General features: G+C 55.7%; 2 protein-coding genes across 9 annotated transcripts in view; one reads left to right on the plus strand and one right to left on the minus strand.

Moving 5' to 3' along the window:
* Window positions 1–8,956, plus strand: part of GSG1L (GSG1 like) — a 222,982-nt gene extending 214,026 nt beyond the window's left edge. The window contains exon 7 of one of the 2 annotated variants that reach the window (XM_057695292.1): window positions 8,366–8,956. In XM_057695292.1, the coding sequence (XP_057551275.1) occupies window positions 8,366–8,463 (98 nt within the window). In that variant the 3' untranslated portion in view covers window positions 8,464–8,956. The remainder of the gene's footprint in view (window positions 1–8,365) is intronic. The other variant, XM_057695293.1, reaches the window with a different exon arrangement.
* An 8,035-nt stretch (window positions 8,957–16,991) lies between these two features.
* Window positions 16,992–19,026, minus strand: part of KATNIP (katanin interacting protein) — a 203,098-nt gene continuing 201,063 nt past the window's right edge. For all 7 annotated transcript variants that reach the window (XM_057749980.1, XM_057749981.1, XM_057749982.1 and 4 more), the window contains one exon: window positions 16,992–18,892. In XM_057749980.1, the coding sequence (XP_057605963.1) occupies window positions 18,834–18,892 (59 nt within the window). In that variant the 3' untranslated portion in view covers window positions 16,992–18,833. The remainder of the gene's footprint in view (window positions 18,893–19,026) is intronic.

Below are 19,026 nucleotides of genomic sequence, written 5' to 3' on the forward strand. Positions count from 1 at the left end.
TCAGATCTGCTGGTGGACTGACTTGCCGGCAGGAGGCATGGGGGAGGAGGAGTGCCAGGGGGCCGGCATTATTGAACACTTACTGTGTGCAGGTCCTGCTAAGCACTTCACAGCCATCTCATCTGATGGCTGGCACAGCCCTGGGAAGGAGGGGTGGTTGTTCGATTGTGTAGTTGGAGAGACTGAGGCTCTGAGATGCAGATGGACTTTGTTGAGATCTCTGGTCCCCTGGGTAGGACCACTCAGCTTGGCGTGTAGATCTTTCCCTTTACCCTGGGAACCAGGCTGTTCCTGCTCTGGCCCCCAAATTCCCCACGCTGTTTCTTCCCACTCTCCCCTCCCTCTTTCGGCTCCAGCCACCCTGGCCTTTCTTTTTCTTGGACGTGCAAAACTCATTTGCTCCACCTTTGCACGTGCTCTTCTCTCCACCTGGAATGTTCTCCCTCTAGATCTTTGCATGGCTGGCTTTGTCTCCTCTTTAATCTCAGCTGAAGGCCACTTTCTCAGAGAAGCCTCCCTACCCTGCACCTGTTACCCCAGTCGACCTCATATCACTGTGTTTTCTTTTCTTCACCGTATCTGTCCCTCTCTGAAATTATACTTACTTACCTGGTTTTTCTTTTGTTGCCTTTCTCCACCGGGTTCCATGAGATTAGTTAGGTACCCTGTCTTTTGCTTTTGTTCACGCCTGTATCCTGAGAGCCTAAAACAGTGCGCGGCACACAGTAGGTGCTCAATTGCTGCTCTAAACCTCTCATTTTCGCCCACCATATCCCACCTGAGAAGCTACTTTTACATAAACAGTTACATGAACTTTTGGTTATCTTAACTGTTCCAAAAGTTGCTGTTTTTTTCTTGGGCTACCGCGATACGGATTCTGCTGTAATTTTGTTTCCTGAGGAAAGAGTTTGCTTTTGAAACCTGCCTTTGGGGCTTTGCAGTGCCACCAGCTAGCTCGGGAGCACATCAGATGTGACATTTGATGGAGGCAATGCTGCCATATGGTCCAGGTGTCTGCATCTTCCTTTTAGGGGCAACTGGGGTTTGCAGCTGATTGCAGTTGTCAAGTTCAATGCCCGAGACAAGCTTTTGATTTTGCCAGGTGTGTCTGTGAGGCTGGACCAGGTGAGAGGCTGTCACTTGCTGGCTACAGAGGTGGCTTCTGGGAGCTCCGTCTAGACGAGCCTCTGCCACTGCTGCCCTCAAAATAGCAGAGGGAATTTCAAGGAAGACTTTTCTGGGCTCAGAGCAACTTGGCATTTTTATTAGATCAAAATCAAATCCAATATAGTACTGCTGGAGTCTGCTTCCTTTATTAAAATGGAAACAGACAATATTTCTGAAATAAATATCAATGCCAACTTGCTGGGCGCACAGACAGCAGTGTGGCTCAGAGACATCTGAGACCCTGGCACCGGGGTAGAGAGCGCGGAGCCAATGTCAGGGTCAGGACCCCCCGGAGGGCTCCTTAAAACACAGATTGCCCAGTCCCACCCCAGAGTTTCTGGCTGAGGAGGTCGGGGTGGGGCCTGGGATTCTGCGTTTCCAGAGACGCTGCTTCTGCTGCTCCATAGACCAAATTCTGAGCAGCAATTGGCCCTGGGTGGCTGCCAGGAGGGAGTCTGCATTTTCTCACCTGCTCGGGCTATTCAGCAACTTCTGGATGGAAACTGCTGCTTCAGAGGCCAATTCTCTTCCCATCCATCCTCCTAAGACACAAACTTAATCGTGTCTTCTCCACCCGCTCCCGGCCCCAAACCCTTCAGTGAGAGCATCCCTGGTGGGTGTCAGGTCCTGTGCCGACCCCTCCTGGACATTCTGCAGGAAGCCTTCTCCAGCTGGCCCCTTCGTGCTTCAGCTTTCTTGCAGTCACTCATCACTTTCAGAACCTCCTTGACTCTCTCTCCACTGGAATGGAAATGCCATGAGGACCAGGACCTTGTCACCATGTTCGTGTGGCAGCCCCAGTGCCTGGCGCAGTGTTGGTCCTCAGTACCTTTCTGGTGAGTGATTGAGCTTACTTAGTCCTCACAGGGTAGCTGCTCTGAGGACTATTTCCATTTTACAGGTGAAGTTCCTTGGATTCTGAGCAACAATGTTACTTTTCCAGGCTCACAAGTCTGGGTGACTCCAAGCTCAAGCTGTGTCATTGTTCTTTATGCCCATTTTTGCCCAAGGCAGTGCTTCTGCAATCATCCCTGATCCTAAGAAACACTTGGGAGTAGTTGTTAAAATACAGATTTCCCTGGAGATTCCAATTCCTTGGTCTGGGGCAGGCCAGGAATCAGCATCAGATAAGTCTGATGAGATGGCAGAAACTCCAGGTATAGAATGAACCCTGTACCCCTGGGGGGCTGTCAGGCCCTTTACAGCTGGCACCCAGCATCTTTGCAACTGCAGCCCTCCACGCCTCACCCCTCCAGCTCCGTATGCCAGGCTTTCCAGCCTCACAGACCATCTTGTTTTCCTCCAACCCCCAACATTGCTAGGTTTTTCACACCTCCTGAAAACCTCATCTACCTGCCAGGAACCTATTTCACACCCTGTTCCTTCTGCCTGAAATGACCTGCTCCCTGCCTCCATTTGGCAAAAAAAAGCCAAACCCTATCAGTAGATTGTGAGCTTCACAGGGCTTTCCAAGGCTAGCTCGGATGTCTAGCAATAGCACCAGCCCCCTCCCCAGCCCCTGGCAGAGGCGGTTGTGTTCACCTCTGCTCGAGTGGATAAGGGAGAATTTTATAGTGGTTACAAGTCCAGCCTCTGGAGTGAGGCTGCCTAGGTTCAAATCCCAGCAGTAAGACCTTGAACAAATAACTGGGCCTCAGTTTTCTCATCTGTGAAATGGGCATAGTAATGGCACCTAACTGCCACTTCTGAGGATTAAATGAGCCGATGAACACGAGGCACAGTGAATGGTTTCTGGCACAGTGAGAGCTGGAAGCACGTTTGCTCGTGTCCTCTCTTCCCTCTCACGAGACTGTGAGCACCCAGAGGACAGGTGTGCATCTCACTCCTGTCTGCAGACCCAGCACCCAGATGGAGGCGGACACACAGTAGGTGCTCAGCAAACAAGGAAATGAAGGAATCAGTGGCTCTGGGGAGAGGTGGCAGATTCCGTGGACTCAGCCTCCTCCTGAGTGTGGGAAAGAGATGGAGAGAATGCTATGGCCCAGGAACATGGAGACCCCAGAAGATGGACTCTCGTGAAGAGAGGGATGGGACCCCCTCGATCTAGGACAACCACCCCCAAGGTAGACCAGAAGACCCAGCTTTCCCTGCCATGTGGATCCCACACAAACCTGCTCGTCTTCCCAAATCCTCCATTGTTTATTCACTCAACAGATCTACGCCCTCAACACTGTGTGTGGAGTTGTGCTGGGTGCTGGGGACACAGCGGTGAATAAAAGCAGAGCTAGTCTATGTCCTCATGTTACATACAGCCTAGAGGAGGAAAATGGGAGGAAACAAGTAAACAGATATTACCAAATATGATGGAGTCTCTGAAACGGCCTCAGGGTAGAGATTAACAGCAGGGTTGACTTGGAGAGGCAATCAGGGTGGCAATGGAAGAGGGATGATGGTGTCACTAGCTGGAAGGATCTCCAAAGCCAGAGATCTCAGTGCCAGCCTTGATCCATCTCCCCATCTCTCCCCACATCCCATGTCTTTCTAGAGGTTAAGAGTTCAAGGTTGGGCAGCCAGACAGTAGACTCTGGATGGGCCCATGAGTCCTGGAGAGAGTTCTTCGGTACCTTGGACAGCAGGTGGAGGGGTTCCATCTGGCTCTTCGGTGACAAGCTGGGCTCCTATGGGGTCAAGAACGCCAGTACCAGCCACCTGCCTGCCCCTGAGGTCTGCCCACCCTCACTAATTCCTCTACCAGCTTTGGAGCACCTTGGGCAAGTCACTTTCCCTCCGAGTGCCCCTGTTTCCCTGTCCGCCGTTTGTGATGCCATTCTTGGTCTTGAAGGGCCCTTGGAACAGTGGATGTGATTTCATACAATTCAGCAGAGCTGAGAGCTGATCTCCTGGAATCTTGGTGCCTTAGAGAGAGTTCGAGAGAGTGGTTTCCCACTGAGAGATTGAGATGTTAGGACTGGAAGATACTGAATGTTTAAAAAGTTCATGCTTGATATTTGGACTAAAAATGGAAGATAAAACATCTTCTGAGAACCTCCTATGGGCTGAATATTCTGCTAAGCCTGGGAGGTTCCAAGGGAATTTGAAACACAGTGCTTGCTGCCAAGCTTCTGAGTGAGACCTTGGACAAGTCTCTTGCCACCTGTGGGCCTCAAACTCCTCATCTGTGAAGAGAGGTGGTTGAACCCAAACCCCCTCTATACTGGTATTTTGTTATTTTCACATGTCTCTGAGGTCACATAATGAAGGGCTTCTTGCAGGGGCTTCTTGCTGACTCCTTTGTAATTAACATCCATTTGTGGGCCCAGAGAGGTAAAGTTACTTGTCAAAAGTCACACAGCTTTAAAAAAAGAAAAAAGTTCACTCAGCTTGTCAGTGGTGGAGCCTAGATTTGAACCTTTGACTATCAGACTCCAAGTACAGTTCCCCACCCTGAGTCTGCTCCCAAAGGAGGTGAGGCTGAGTGAAGAGCCTCTCAAATGTACGGAATCACAGGGAAGGTGGGCGGAGCACATGCCTCCAGTTCAGGGATCACTCCATCTTCCTCCCGCATGGTTTCTTTTCTTTTTTTCTTTTTCTTTTTTTAAGATTTATTTACTTTTGGCTGTGCTGGGTCTTCATTGCTGTGCATGGGTTTTCTCTAGTTGTGGCGAGCAGGCTACTCTTTGTTGCAGTGCACAGGCTTCTCCTTGTGGTTGCTTCTCTTGTTGCAGAGCACAGGCTCTAGGCGCACGGGCTTCAGTATTTGCAGCATGCAGGATCAGTAGTTGTGGCGCATGGGCTTAGTTGTTCCACGGCATGTGGGATCTTCCAGGCACAAGGATCAAACCCATGTCCCCTGCATTGGTAGGCAGATTCTTAACCACTGTGCAACCAGGGAAGTCCCTGCATGGTTTCTTCATTTGTTATAAAAAGTCAGCTCAGGAGTTGCTCTGTGCCTGGCCACGTGCTGGGGGCTCTGGGCTGCAAGATGAAGCAGGCCCAGTCCCTGAGGGCACTGAGTCCCCAGGTTAGCTGGGGAGATCCCAACAACACAAAGTGACAAGCACAGGGAGAGAAGGATGTGCGGTGTGCTGTGCGGGCACAGAGGCCCATGGGATGCTTCCCAAAGGAGGGAGCATTTGAGGGAGGAATGGGGACTCAACAGCCAGAGGATAGCAGGGGAAGGGCTCCCCAGCTGAGGAACCAGAATGTGTGAAGCCACAGACCAGAGTCATGGGACAAAGACGCAGGCCGGGAAGTAGTTAGTGGTCAGAAATGGCCTCCTATGGGCTGAGTCCAGCCTGAGAGATGCTGCTTGTCCCACAGACAGTTTTAAATGCTTTAAAAGCCTTAGTGGTCATCATTTAAAAGCCAAGAGATCTGATTTCAAAATCTTGATTTTCAGTTTCTCTGAGCATTTTAGGAGACGGGAGCCCACGTTCTCCAGGGCAACAATTGGCCTAAAGCTAAGGAAAGGCTGCTTCTGGCCGCTTTACTCATTATGTCATTTGCTTGGGCCCAGTAGACACTTTGAGGGGCGATTCTTTGATTTCTAGCGTAAGGCTTTTTTTTTTTTCCCCCTGACTAGTGACTGGCTTCAAAGTAAAGGGACCAGGAGAAGGGAAGTGAGCGCGGAGTCGTGGTGGGCTGGTGGGTGGGCTGCGTGGTGAGAACAGGGCTCCCCTCCCTGTAAATGTCTCTGGGCCCCAGGGTGCTCCTGGGAGGCCAGAGAGGGGAGGAGGGCCCCAGTCATCAGCAAACTGACCTGGCTTTGACTCAGAGAAGGATAAGGGTCATGGCCCTTCTTTCTCCTTTAAAATCACGTGATCACTTTCTCTCTGTTCCAACAAACTCTCCAAGGTTCTGCCTGTTGGCAACGGTAAGAGCAGCTACAATCATTTCTAAATACTCATGTAGAAAACAATCAAGCCTTTTTGTGCACCAAATATTTGCCTTTAGATTTAAAAAAAATCCCAACACCTATATCTTCGCAGCAGGCACTTCCAAAGAATGCAACTGTGTCAGTGACTGGGGCCAAAACAAATGTTTTTCCTGAGGCCAAACGATTCCAGAGTGTTTGCCAAATGTTTCCCACCCCTTTTTAAAATATAGTAAAATTAGCAAAGCACCAACATTAAAGAATATTAAAACAGAAAAAAAGCCAAAGTGAAAAAAAAACCACGCACGCACACTCATCTTTGCCTGTTCCCTTCCAGCCTTTGTTATGAGGAAGAATCTCTCAATAGTCAGAGCTACTTTGGGAGTGGAGGAAGAGTGATGAGCTGTCTGTCCTTGGAGGTGTGCAAGCAGGAGCTTGGCTTCAGCAGGAATTCCCACCTCAAGGGGCTTGCTCTGAAGGATGTCCAACTCGAAAGGATGAGAAGTATATCTGAGCATCCCTTAGAGCTCAGAGTGGGAAACCAAACAACATAGAACACATTTCTTTTTTAAAAAATATTTACTTATTTATTTGGTTGTGCTGGGTCTTAGTTGTGACATGCCGGCTCCTTGGTTGTGGCATGTGAACTCTTAGTTGAGGCATGCATGTGGGCTCTAGTTCCCTGATCAGGGATCGAACCTGGGCCCCCTGCATTGGGAGTGCAGAGTCTTAACCATTGCGCCACCAGGGAAGTCCAGAACACGTTTCTTTTAATGCTGAAGTCTGGAATCAGGAAGAAGTGAATTCAACCCAGCAGCACTGAAACTATGAATCCTAAAGCATTTGCTTATGCTAGCTGAGTCTCAGTTTCCTCGTCTGTAAAATGGGTTCAAGCTTGCGAGGACAGAACGTAGCAGGGTGTGTAGACTATAAGCGCTCTATCACTGTTAGTTTTCTCCCATGCCCTTCGAGCCCATCCCTCCCACCATGCCAGGAAGTCTCCTCTTGGTGTTCCCCTTCCTTCCTATCTTTCTGGCTCCATTGATTCACTGTGGAATGTTCTCCAGGGGTTGAGCCATTTCTCTCCAGGGCTCACAGTCTAATGCTGGCAGGGCTGGCAGAGGACCACTCAGGGTGGATGCTCCAAGAGAGGGAGACCCCTGAGGCCAGAGAGAGGATGTCTGGAGGGTTTCCTGCAGGAGGAGAAACTTGAGCTGGGCTTTGAGTGTTCAATTCAATAGTAGGTACAAGGACATTTTAGGCAGTTTCCAGTTTGGAAGTGGAAATGGGTCTGGCGTGTGAGGTAGACATGAAGGAGGTGCTTGGGTGAAGGCAGGGGAGTGAGCTTCTGAGAATCAAGGAAAACACAGAAGAGTGAGCAAGTTGGATCAGACGAGCCTCCCAGCCCCTCCGCCTGCCCAGGTCGTCAAGACCAGAGGGCCATGGTGGGAGGCGGTAGAGTCTCTGCCCCCTGCCTTGGCCCAGGGAGCTGCTAAGGGTCAGCTTTGGGACATCCATGCACTCGCTCACTGGCCTGGGGTCAAGTACGGTCGGGGCCCAGGAGTCGTTTCCCTTCTAACCCTCCCACACTTCCTTGAGCACATGGGGCACTCAGTGGAGCCCAGGGAAGCCTGATGGGGCGGGTGGCTGGGTGGGTGGATGGGGGCAGGTGAGGGCGTGGGTAGATGAAGGGGAGGGTGGAAAGTGGGTGGGTGGATGGCTTGGGTGTGGTGGGTGAATGTCAGGGCAGGTGGGTGTGCAGGGTTGGTGGTAGGGCAGTGGGGGCTTGTTGGATGGGTATGTTGGTGAGTTAAGGGGTGGAGAATTGTTGAGTTAGTGGATGTGCTGGCAGGCTGGGAAGCAGACGAATAAGCGGGTGAGTTGGAGAGTGGCTGGGCGGGTGGATGGGTGGGTGTTTCCAGTTACGGGTAGACGTGTGTGTGGGAAGCCGAGCTGGTGGGAGTATTATGGGTGCTGGGAGGCTGGATGAGGCAACGGTGGGTGTGTGGTGTGCTGACAGGTGGGAGATGCTTGAGTGGGTTTTAGAGCTGTGGGGGGGTTTGGGGGGATAGTGTATGAGTGGATGGTGGATATCTTGGTGGGTTGGTGAGTGGATGGCAGTGGGTGTTGGCAGGTGGATACGTCTAGTTGTTGATGGATTGGTGGGCAGATGCGTGGATGATGGAGGCATGGCAGAGGTGGAGAGCTGGGTGGGCAGAGGGTGAGATGATGAGTGGGGCAGTGGGTAAAGAGCTGGGTGCGGGTTGATCGGTGGGTGGGTGGGGAGCCGGGGGGTGCGGTCGGCAGATGGGGCGTGGGTGGAGGAAGGCAGCCATTGGCGCTGACCACCCTGTCTCTTGGCAGGACACCAGCCACACATGGGAGATTCCTGGCCCCGGAGCTCTGCACAGGAGGCGCCGGAGCTGAACCGCCAGTGCTGGGTCCTGGGGCACTGGGTGTGACGGCGACCAGCCTGGCTCCAGACCTCGGGCCGTCATCGGCACCAGCCCGCTGCCACAAGACCACTGGTCTGGCGCCTTCAGAAACCTGGCCTGTGTGCTGTGAACTCGCCAGCCTGCGTGGGAGACACGTGACCTGCCCCGCCCACCGCTGCCTGGGTCTCGGGGGTCCTGGAATTGGGGCCAGGGCGGCCTAAGGGACTGCACAGGGCTGCGCAGCGTGACTCTGGGATAACAACTCTTAACTCTTGCCACCATCACATGCAGAGCCCCGCTGGGTGCAGCTGGGATGCTGGGAAAGACGTGGACCTCCGCCACTGCAAGCCAGGGACCCGCGAGCCAGCCAGGAAGTTCAGGAGGTTCCCCAGGGGGTGGAGCCCTGCGGGGGGCAGGGAATGGGTGGGGCTTCCTGAAGGAGGGGCAGTGGCCCTGGCATCGCAGGGGGGCCACACAGCAGGCACACAGCAGGGGCTCAATAAATGCTTGTTGAATCTGTTTTCTTGCTGTGTGTGGAGGCCAGTTGCTCTCTGGGCTGTGTCTGCCCCCTCACGGCCCCACCCTATCAGGTCCCTAAGGAGCCTGAAGATGAGACGGCCCTGAATGTGCTGGCCAGGGCAGGCGCTGAAGTGCCGGGGGGTGGGGGTAGGGAGCGTGGAACTGAGGCTGGGTCTGGGGGGCAGGGTCAGGACGAAGCCAGGCTGGCAGGCTGCCTTGGATTCCAGAGGGTAGGCAAAGTGGGGGCCAGGCAATGGAGGAAATTGGGATGGGCAAGAGACAGGCTCTCAAACCCAGGCCCTAAGCCACTGTGACCCCCGTGGGGACCCTTTACCCTGTGTCTAGAGCCACATTTACATCAAATCTTAGGAGAAACAGAATCTTAGGAGAAACAGATTCCTATTATGACGATGAGGGCGCTTAGGGTCACAGTGATGAAGTAAACTTGCCCAAGATCAGAGAACTAGCAAACAACAGAGCTGGGGGTTTGAACCAGGACTCCTAACTCCAAGAGGCCTCATCCCTTCCCAGAAGGATTTCTAGAGGATTCCCTCAAGTAGGGAATGTTCTTCATTTTTCCATAAACCCATCATCCATCCATCCATCCATCACGCACCCATCAGTGGTCATTCTTCCTTTTATCAGACATCCATCCATCATCCTTTCATGCACCACCCATCCTCATTATTCAGCCATCCAACTGTGTGTACATCTCCCCAGTGATATAATTCATCGTGCCCCTGCTATGTGTACAAGCTCTGTGGTGGGCACTTGAGACAGGATACTGAACCACCCAGAGAGGGCGTCTGTCCTCACAGAGCTCAGACGGGCAGGACACAGAACTAGACAGATGATTCTGTAGGACCGTGTGTGAATTGCTCTGGGACCAGGCAGCGTGGGTTCAGAGTCCAGCTCCTCCACTTGAGACCTTGGACACGTTACCTGACCTCCCTGTGCCGCACCCCTCCAGGCACATGGGGATCATCAGTTCTGAGGGTTAAAGGAGCGAATGTACGTGAAGCATTTAGAACAGAGCTCGGCATATAGTTTGCTCTGTCGAAGTCTGTGGTTTTCTCGATGACGGGAAGTGGGGGGGGGGGCTGTGGGAGCCCCCAAAGCAGCACCTGCTAGGAGGGAGGGGAATGGTGGTCACGGGAGGCTCCTTTGGAAAAATGCCATTTAAGCCGAGACATGACGTTGTCTAGATGTCAGGCAGGCAAGACTGTAAAGGGGAAGAAAGTTGGGAACCTTATAGGAACTGGAAGATATCTAGATGGCAGGTGTTGAGAGAAGGGAGGGCAGCCGGGGTGGGGTGTGGGGGTGAGAAATCTGGCAGCAGAGGTCAGTGGGGCCAGAGGGACTCGAAGCCTCCTTAGGAAGGAGCAGCCGGGGGCGGGGGTGGGGGGGTGCTTTCACTAAAGCGGGACGCGCCCAGCTGTGCATCCCAGCAAGGTCCCCAAGGCTCTCAGCAGAGAACAGATGTGGGAGGACGGCTCCTTTCCTACTTCTCGCTGCACTTGAGGTGGGGGAAGAGAGTGGGCTGGTTCAGCATGGAGGCCCTGGGGTGGGACAGTGAGGGCAGATTGAGGAGCGAGTCAGGAGGGAAAATAGGCAGGTGTGGGGGGAGGGGAGGGGAACGTCAGAGATGGCTCTCAGGTTACGGGCTGGGGGGAGGTGGGGGCGGGTTCAGGTGTCTTGAGCTTCAGATACCTTGGGGACGCCCAGGTGGAGGTATGTGCTCATTCATTCACACATGCATCTGTTAATCAAGTCAGTGATTCATTCATCCACCCCTGTGTGGGGTGGGAGGTGGGTGTGGGAGAGAGACTGGGACCCAAATAAGAAAGCTTTGAATGTCAGGACAAGGGGATCAGGCTTTGGCCTCTGGGTGAGGAGAGACCACCGCAGCCGCGGGAGGCTGGGCAGGGGCTTATCCAAAGGGAATCTGACCCGGGGCACCTTGGAGCTCTTCATTCTTACCCAGGGTCCTTTTGAAGTTGATAAGTGGACCACAGAGGTCCAGGAGATGATTTTCTTTGACACATGGGCAAAATTTTAATCTATTTTAATAGTTGTGTTTATGTAAATGTGTATTAGGAAAAAATGTATAATGGGCACATTAGTGCCATGATTTCACAGACGTTATTGCTTAGGATGAAACCAAAATAGGCATTTAAGTTAAAAGAAAAAGAGTTGGCTTAAAGAAAAATATTAAATAAATAATCGTGCAAGTCGTATGTGATTATGGTATGCGGACGGCTCAAGCCAGGGCCACTCTTACCCTCTGCTCAGCCCAGAGAGGGACGGCGAGGAGGGAGGAGGCCTGTGGGACCACTCAGGCTTCCAGTCCCTCTGGGTACCTGCTGGGTAGGAGGGGAGAAGTAGCTGTCTTTCAGTCTCATGGAGGCTGCAGCTAGTAGGCTGCAGGTTAGGTAAAAGGAAACACTTCCAGGCAGGCCAGGTGAGTGATCCCAGCGGGTTCCTACTGAGAGTTACTGGGAGGGTTGTCTTCGTGAAGGGAGCAAATGCCACACTGTCTGCCTGAACCTGGGAGGAGGGAGGACCACCTGGTTTGAAAGCAAGGGTCCTGGGTGAGCACACAGAGGCTCGGATGGGGAGGCAAAGGCCCCCTCCTCCCGCCCTGCAAACAGCTCTCCCAGCTCTTTCCCCTGCATTGAGCAGACATGGATGGAATGACCATCCATCTGTCCGTGGATAGCATGACTGTTGGCCTTGGATGTTGACCTTGACCCCCATGGGTTGGCCTGACCCACAGCCCAGAGTAGTTCTTAAGTAGTCTGTTCCACCCTGGGCACCTGCTTCCAGCATCCCTGTAACCACGCACCCCAGGTTTGTACGCACACGCCAACCTCGACATGGCACAAGCTTGAGTGAGCAATTTGTACGTGCACGCGGGCTAACCCACCCACGCCTGTGTGCTCTCACTGGCCCTGAGCGCACATTCATGTGTGCACTCGCTGGCCCTGGACACACACCAGCCCCGGACCCATGTCGGCACGTGCCTGGCGCCCCGAAATGAGGCTCTGCTGTTGTGTTTGCTCATATCACCCTCTTTCTCCCCAGGTGCCCTTGGGGCCAAGGTCCTTCCCCTGGCCGTGGGCTAAGGGGCTGGTCCAGTCCTCTGGAGGTCACTGGGCTGACTGCCCTCTTTGGCTGGTGGCTGTGATGAGCTGTCCTCCCCGCCGCCCCCGCCAAAGCCAATCCATCCCGGCCACACACTCCCTCGGGGAATGGAAGCGTCAACTTGATTCATGGCCATTAATCATGGCCATTCGTCCGCGGTAGCCAGGCCTGAGGACAAGGCACGCTGGGAGGCTCATCCCTGGGAGGAGCCGCTGCTGCCAGGGTGACGACCCCTTGTTTGGGAGGAAGTGGGGATGGAGGAAAGCACCTGGGGCTGTGGAGTTAGTTCAAATCCTGAGACCACCGCTGAACTGCGCGTGGCCTCATTCATCGAGAACTATTTGGTGAGGGGCTTCCTTGTGCCAGGTGCTGAGTGTGCACTGAAGCTGCCACTCTGAGTCAGAAAGACGCTGACTCCTTCCTCATGGAGGGTATATTCTGGGGAGGAGACAGAGATGACTCTCATAATTCTAACAAAAATATCAGTTCAGATTGTGAGAAGCGCTGTATAGGTGAACCAAGGAAAAACCAGATTTAAGCTGCAGGGGGTGAGGGCGGGCCTCTCAGAGGAAGGGCCATGGCAGCAGGGACTGAAGGATGAGAAAGGAGGTGGTGAGGGCAGAACTCACAGCATGTGCAAAGGCCCTGGGGTAGACACGAATGCCATATGGCTGTGTGAGGCACTGGGAGAGGACAATGTGCCTGGAGCCCCAGGCAAGGGCATGAGGGCTGCTGCTGAGCAGGCATCTGGGATCAGAGTGTGTGAGGCCTCGTGGGTTATGGCAAGTTTGGCCTTCACCTGGAAGGCTGCAGGGAAGTGCCGATAGGAGGGTTTTAAGAGGTGGATACCATCAGCTCTGCATTTTGGGACGTTCACCCTGGTCTGAGAGAACAGGTGCAGGGCAGAGGCAGGGCGACCAGAGAGGGGCTGCTGCAGGTCCTGGCGGGAGATGGTGAAGGAGTGAGGGGGTGAGGGGCGCCTGGACTGGCTGGCCTTCCCCTTGAGCCTCCAGTTTGGGCTCCAAAACTGTGCAGGCACAGGCGCTCTAGGCCACGGGTGGAAACCAGGAAAGGGTGTCCTCTGAGTGGATGACTTGGAAAAGCTCCTGTCCCCAAGCCATGAGAGAGGGGCCCTGGAACACACAGCCTGGGGTGGGGGGGGGTCCTGGAGTTTAGCGCTCCTCACCCCTCAGCCAGGGGCTGTGAACACACTACCCCGCTGCACCGGTGGGTGACCCTGCCATGGGACCGAAGACGAGCTCAGCCCAGCCGGGCCCATCAGTCATGAGCAGAAACCAGTCTCCTCCACGTGAGGATGTATTGCGTAAACAGACAGGAAATCACAGCACGGGAGCTCTGCCCTGTGCCCGCACGGCCCCGCCCGCCGTACCCTGGTAATTGCTTCTTGGGCCACATTTCATCCTGGACTGACGCTGCCTGAGCCTCCGCCTTCGGGGAGGCCAGGGGCTGCGGGATGGCCAGAGGCCTGGCCGGGGCGGGGGTGGGGGGTGGGCAGCTGCCAGGACTGGCCAGGACGTGCGGGAGGGAGGGGCCCTGGGACTCCTGGGGGGGAGCGGGAAGGGGCCTCTGCTGGGGAGCAGCTCCATGGCATGAGGCCAAGATGGTGAGGCAGCGCCCCAAGCCCCCTTCCCTGGACCCGCCTGACTCTCCCCCAGAACGTTCAGGGTGAGTGGGGGCGGTGTCAGGCCTGGGAGGTGCAGGCAGGGTGTGTTAGAGACAGGAGGTGAGGGAGGGGTTCCACAGGGCAGGGGCAAGAACTGGGGGGAGGGGAGACAGCACTCGCTTCCTAAGGTCAGTGCCCTTCAGGGACCGACCAGCCAAGGCTGGAGCGCATCCCGGCAGTTCAGGAGGGCCGAGCGGGAGGGAGTGCCGTGTTGCTCTGGTGGGCCGGGCAGCCCTGGGCTCCCATCTCAGCCCCCCAGGCCACTCTCTTACTGTGAGAGCCTCCGTCTGCACACCTGTAAAATGAGGGCAATCGTGGAACTTAGCCAGTGTGCCCTCCCTCCCAGAAGATGCTCTAAGGGTGCCCAGAGCAATTCCACGGTGCAGGCACTGCTGGCACCCTGCAGCCTGGTAAGTAAGCCCAAGAGGCACAGGGCATAAGGTCACTCGAGAAGGTCACACAGCTAGGAGGTGGTGGGGTCTGGATTTGAGCCTCGGTGGGGCGGCCCCAGGGCCACTGCTCCAATCACCCACACTCTGCGGGAAGGGCACCCGTAGTGTGAGGTCTCAGTGTCTAACACTGATAGGCATCTTTATTGACGAAACCCACAGAGCACCCAGGTCGGTGTGAGCTTAGTGTATATTGGCTGTTATTATTTTGGTTGATAGTATCACAGAATACGACTACTGAAGGCTGTCCCTTTGGCAGGGGCTGTGAGTGAAGCAGTTTCCCAGAGGCTGGGAGCCTGGAAGTGGTGTTGTGAATGCCACATAGAGGTCCAGGGACATGCCTGACCGCCAGCCCCACAGCACATGGGGACACACGCCCCATTGGACAGAGGTCCCACCTGCCTTCCCTGGCACCTGGCCTGGGCCTGTTGCCTGACTGGACCACAGAAGCTTGAGTCCCAGAGCTCCAGGAGAGCCCTCTGTGTGCCCAGGAGGCTGAGCCCCACCCCTGCTGGGCCCCACAGCACTGTCCCCCTGTCCCCTCCTGCCCCTCCACATAAACCACCTGCCTGTGTCTCAGGGGTGCAAACTCAGGTGCCTGCAGGGCTGTGAAGGCGATGCAAGCGAGGGAAGCAGGCCGAGGGCGCGACAACAGGGGCTGGTGGGGACTGCGGTGAGCTGGGGTGCAGCTGCCCAGGCTCAGGGCCAGCTCTGGCTCTGGGGACCATCTGGTAATGTGGGACCAGAGCAGCCAACCCACCCCAAGGAGGCTGAGCCACCAGACTGTGATCTTCCCTTTCACTCAGAGGCCGGGTGCGGGGGTGGGTGCCGGAGCCTCAGGAAGGGACCATCCTGGCTCCGGGTGGGGTGGGAGGTGAGGCCTGGGGAGGGACTCAGGACATCTCAGCAGACATGCCCGGGCATGGGGCAGCTGCCTCCTGTCTGGCTACAGAAACGGCCTTGGCAGGCCCTGAGGGACCTCTGGATCCTTCCAAGGTGGTGGTGCTGGTGCTGGAACTGTCTGGAGCCAAATGCACAGACAGATGGAAGGAGGTGCTTCCTACCGCAGGCCAGAGGAGGCAGGTCCCCAGGGCACGGAGGCCTCGGGGGAGGTTCCCCTGGGAGCCTGTGCCTGCTCTTCCTTAACCCTCTTGTCAGCTGTGGCCAAGATTCATTCCCAGCAGACCACGCCTGGGTACCAACAGGCCCCTGCGCCCCTGACAGCTGCAGTTTGGGGCTGATTTACACCCCTGTGCTTACAGGGTGGGGGTGGGATGCAGAGATGTGGAGGGAGTGGAAGGCCTCTGTTCTGCGGGAAGGCTGGGGGTGGGGCTGTAGCTCTAGTCTGCAAAGGTCACCCCACGGAGCCCTGCCTTCCTGCCCCTGGGGACTGAGGGGCAGGGCTAGAGCTAAGGAATAATCCCCATCCCTCTCTTGACCTCCCCAGAGAGGCAAGGGCGGCTGGGGAGAACCAGCCCTGGGCATTCGTGGGGCCAGGGGTCAGGGACTGAAGCCTCCCAGGGGCCAGGAAGGGAGGGGGAGCTGCTGGTCATGCTGGGCTGGGGTGGGAGCTGGGGTGGAGGGTCGGCTACACGGGACTTGCAACCGGATTTATTTATGTCTGCTTGTTAAACTTAAACAACGTAGAGCCAACATTTAAAAGTCAGATTTCACATTAAAAATAAATAAAACACTTGGATTCCTGGCTTCTCTTCAAACCCCTGAAGATCTGGCCTTGCAGTACCCTGGATGCTGAGCCGCAGCTGCCCCCTAGAAGGGGCCCGCGCTGCCCTGTCGACCAGGTCCTTGAAGGCCAGTTCTGCTCCCTGATGTCCCTTGCCTAGCCCCTGAGCAACAGGGACCCAGGCCCAGGGCTCTGGATGCTGGCTGGACAAGCTTAGGAGTTGGGATGCCCTCCCAGCCCACAGCTAGAATGTGGGAAGGGCTGGCCCAGAGATGTAAGCCCTGGCAACACCAGGGTGGCTGGCAGAGTGGGCCCCTCTGTTTTCACAGGAACTCAGAGGGGAGCAGGGGGTGGGGCAGGGCGGGCCCCTAGAGGTCCTGCCATTTTCCTGACATGCGGGGGGTCGGGATGGAGGCCCTCTCCCCTCTCGCTGGTTCAGTGGAGGGAGGTGGGGTCTCCAGAGGGCCCTTTTACCCAGCGCCAATACAAACTGCTGGCAACCGAGCTGCAGTCTAGACCCTGGCCCCTTCAACTGAACCTTCTTCCCACTCAAGGGCTGCTTTATCCAGTTGCCACTGCTCACCCTCAAAGGAAGCAGGGGTGTGGGAGCCGTAGGAAGAGCCAGCGATGGAGCACCTGGGGGCTGGGTTTTCAGGATCCGTGCATACTGAAGGCAAACCCCAGGGCCCAGGGAATTTCACCCCCGCCTCAGCTTTCCCTTGGTTATCTCAGGATTTGTGTATTGACAAATACCTCCCCACGCTGTGTGTCTTGGGCAAGTTACTCAACCTCTCTGTGCCCCAATTCCCTTCTCTGTAAAAGGAGGAGCATAATCACACCTACCCTACAGGGTTGTGTGCGGATGACATGAGTGAGTTCCAGGCAGGTAATAACCACGATAAATGTGTGGGCTTCTATCATCCGGCCAGGACCACGACCCCACGTGCAGGTGGGAAAAGGGAACGACAGCCTCCAGTGGACTCTGAGTCAGCTCTTGGAGGCAGCCCAGGCTCCCTCTGTCTGACCCCAAACTCAGTGCATCAGACCATATTCTTAATAACATCTTTTATTGATTTTGCGAGAGAAAAAAATAGAAATTTATTTTAGAGTTAATGCCTGTGAGGCTTTTTTTTTTCCCTCCTAAATTGCACGGTACATACAATTATCATAAACATCAACTGAGATTCCGGGAGCAAGTGTGTGCGGCGCTCGTGCAATCTCCCGGACCCATCTGACCTGCACACATGTCTTGGTGGAGATGGAAGGCTGAGCTCCCTTGAAAGCCACGGCACTGGTTTTGGACACTAAAAGCTGGTTTGATCAGTCCCCGACTCCCCCAGGCGTCAGCTCTCCTGGGAGCCCAGAGGCCACATCTGGGAGGTGAGCAGAGAAGCCCGGGGCTTGGAAGCTACAGAAATGATGGATCTTCTCTGGGAGAAACAATTCCTTATCTTCACATCGGCCCCACGCTCCAAATGAAAAGCTCATTTGCATAGCTGCTTGGCTGAAGCTGCAAAGCTCATAAAGTATTTGCTGGGGCTTTTGGTTGCATAGGAACGTACTTGGCGTACAGTACCACGGCGGGGCCGGGCGCCAGGAAAACAACGGATTAATATTTGGAACGAGAAATTACCCACCACTGGGAAACCAATTAGGTCCCTGATCCGAGCTTGTTACATAGATGGAAATAGATACATTCTGGGCTTCCCGCAGCTGGGGGTGCAAGGCACATTTCCAACTTGCTGGGAAGCTGCTGGAAGAGGGAGAAGGGGTGGGGGTCCCAGGCAACAGGAACCTCACTGCCTGACGCCCGGGACATGGGGGCAAGGACAGATAGAAAGGGGGACAGCAAGTGAGAAAAGCCTGGATCAGACCAAGGGCAGGGATGCTGCGGGCAGTGCAGTGAGGACCGCCCCTCCGGGCTACTTCAAGTGGGAGGGGGCGTGGCCTCTGGGGCCTGACTCAGGCTGTGGCACTGGTCCTCTGTCTCCCAGCCTTGCATCCAGAGGGCAACTGGATGGGTCCTACTGGCCCTCTGGGGTCTGAAGCTGCCCGCCTGTCCTATCGGAGCCTGGCAGCATTGCAGGGACGAGTGCCCACATGCCAGGGTGGGGCCGGCTCCGTGCCACGGGTGTGTTCAGCTCCCTCTGTTCCTCAGTAGGACACATGCCCTTGGCCGATCCCTTCTAGGGCTTGACCAGAGGACAGAGGCTCTGCAGGACCAGCTCCCCTCAGGGGATCCCTCCTTCTCAGCTGGGCCTGGGTGGGACCCGGGGTGAGTGAAGGGGTTGTAGCAGTCCAGGCTAGACATCGGAGGGGTCCAGGGGAACATCGCACCCTCTCAGCTGGCTCCGCCAGCCCCCAGAGGAGGCAGGGATGTGGTGGGGGTGGGGGTTGTTGGTGCCTCAGCTTGGGCCTCTGAAGGCAGGGCCTCATGTCTGTTGGTGCTGGTGTTAGAGGCCTGGTCTCCTCCGCCCGGCTCAGCCTGGGATGGCTGGCCGGGAGGCCTCCCCAGGCCACATCACTGTGCTGCCTGGAGTCAGGCCGAGCCCACGGATCCCATGACAAGCCTGAGGGGACTTGGGCCCTGCTTTGCTGGGTCTCACAGGAGAGGCACAGAGCCAGGTGTCCCCGGGCTGCCTGCAGCTGGCCCAAGAACCACAGGGGACAGCAAAAGGCCACACCACACCCTTTCCTCCTTCTTTCTGGAACTCCTGTGTTTCCCAGGGCCATCCACCCCTTGAGTCCCTTCTCCCCAGCAGGCCCCCTCCACGCTGCAGCTCCCTTCCAGCCCCTGGGGTCTGGGGTCTGGGCTGGCTCACACGGAGGCCTGAGGGTGGGGGACGAGGGTGCTGAGTGGGGGCTGGTGACAGAACCCCACCCTGGCTGAGAGGACCAGCGCCCCCTCCTTCTCGGGTCAGCACCGCCACCGTCTCGCTGCCTCCTTCTCGCTGATGCAGGTTTTGGGGCGTAAGGCTGTTGAGGGAGAGCACAGAGCGAGCTCTGTTACCTGGCTACCATCCCCGAGGGCTGCCTCGTGCCCTTGGGGTGAGAGCCAGACAGCCCAGGGTCACCGTTCAAGGCCCCTGGAGACCTCGCCTCTGCCCCCA

Source organism: Hippopotamus amphibius, chromosome 9 (assembly GCF_030028045.1).
Source record: "Hippopotamus amphibius kiboko isolate mHipAmp2 chromosome 9, mHipAmp2.hap2, whole genome shotgun sequence".
Classification (NCBI taxonomy): domain Eukaryota; kingdom Metazoa; phylum Chordata; class Mammalia; order Artiodactyla; family Hippopotamidae; genus Hippopotamus; species Hippopotamus amphibius.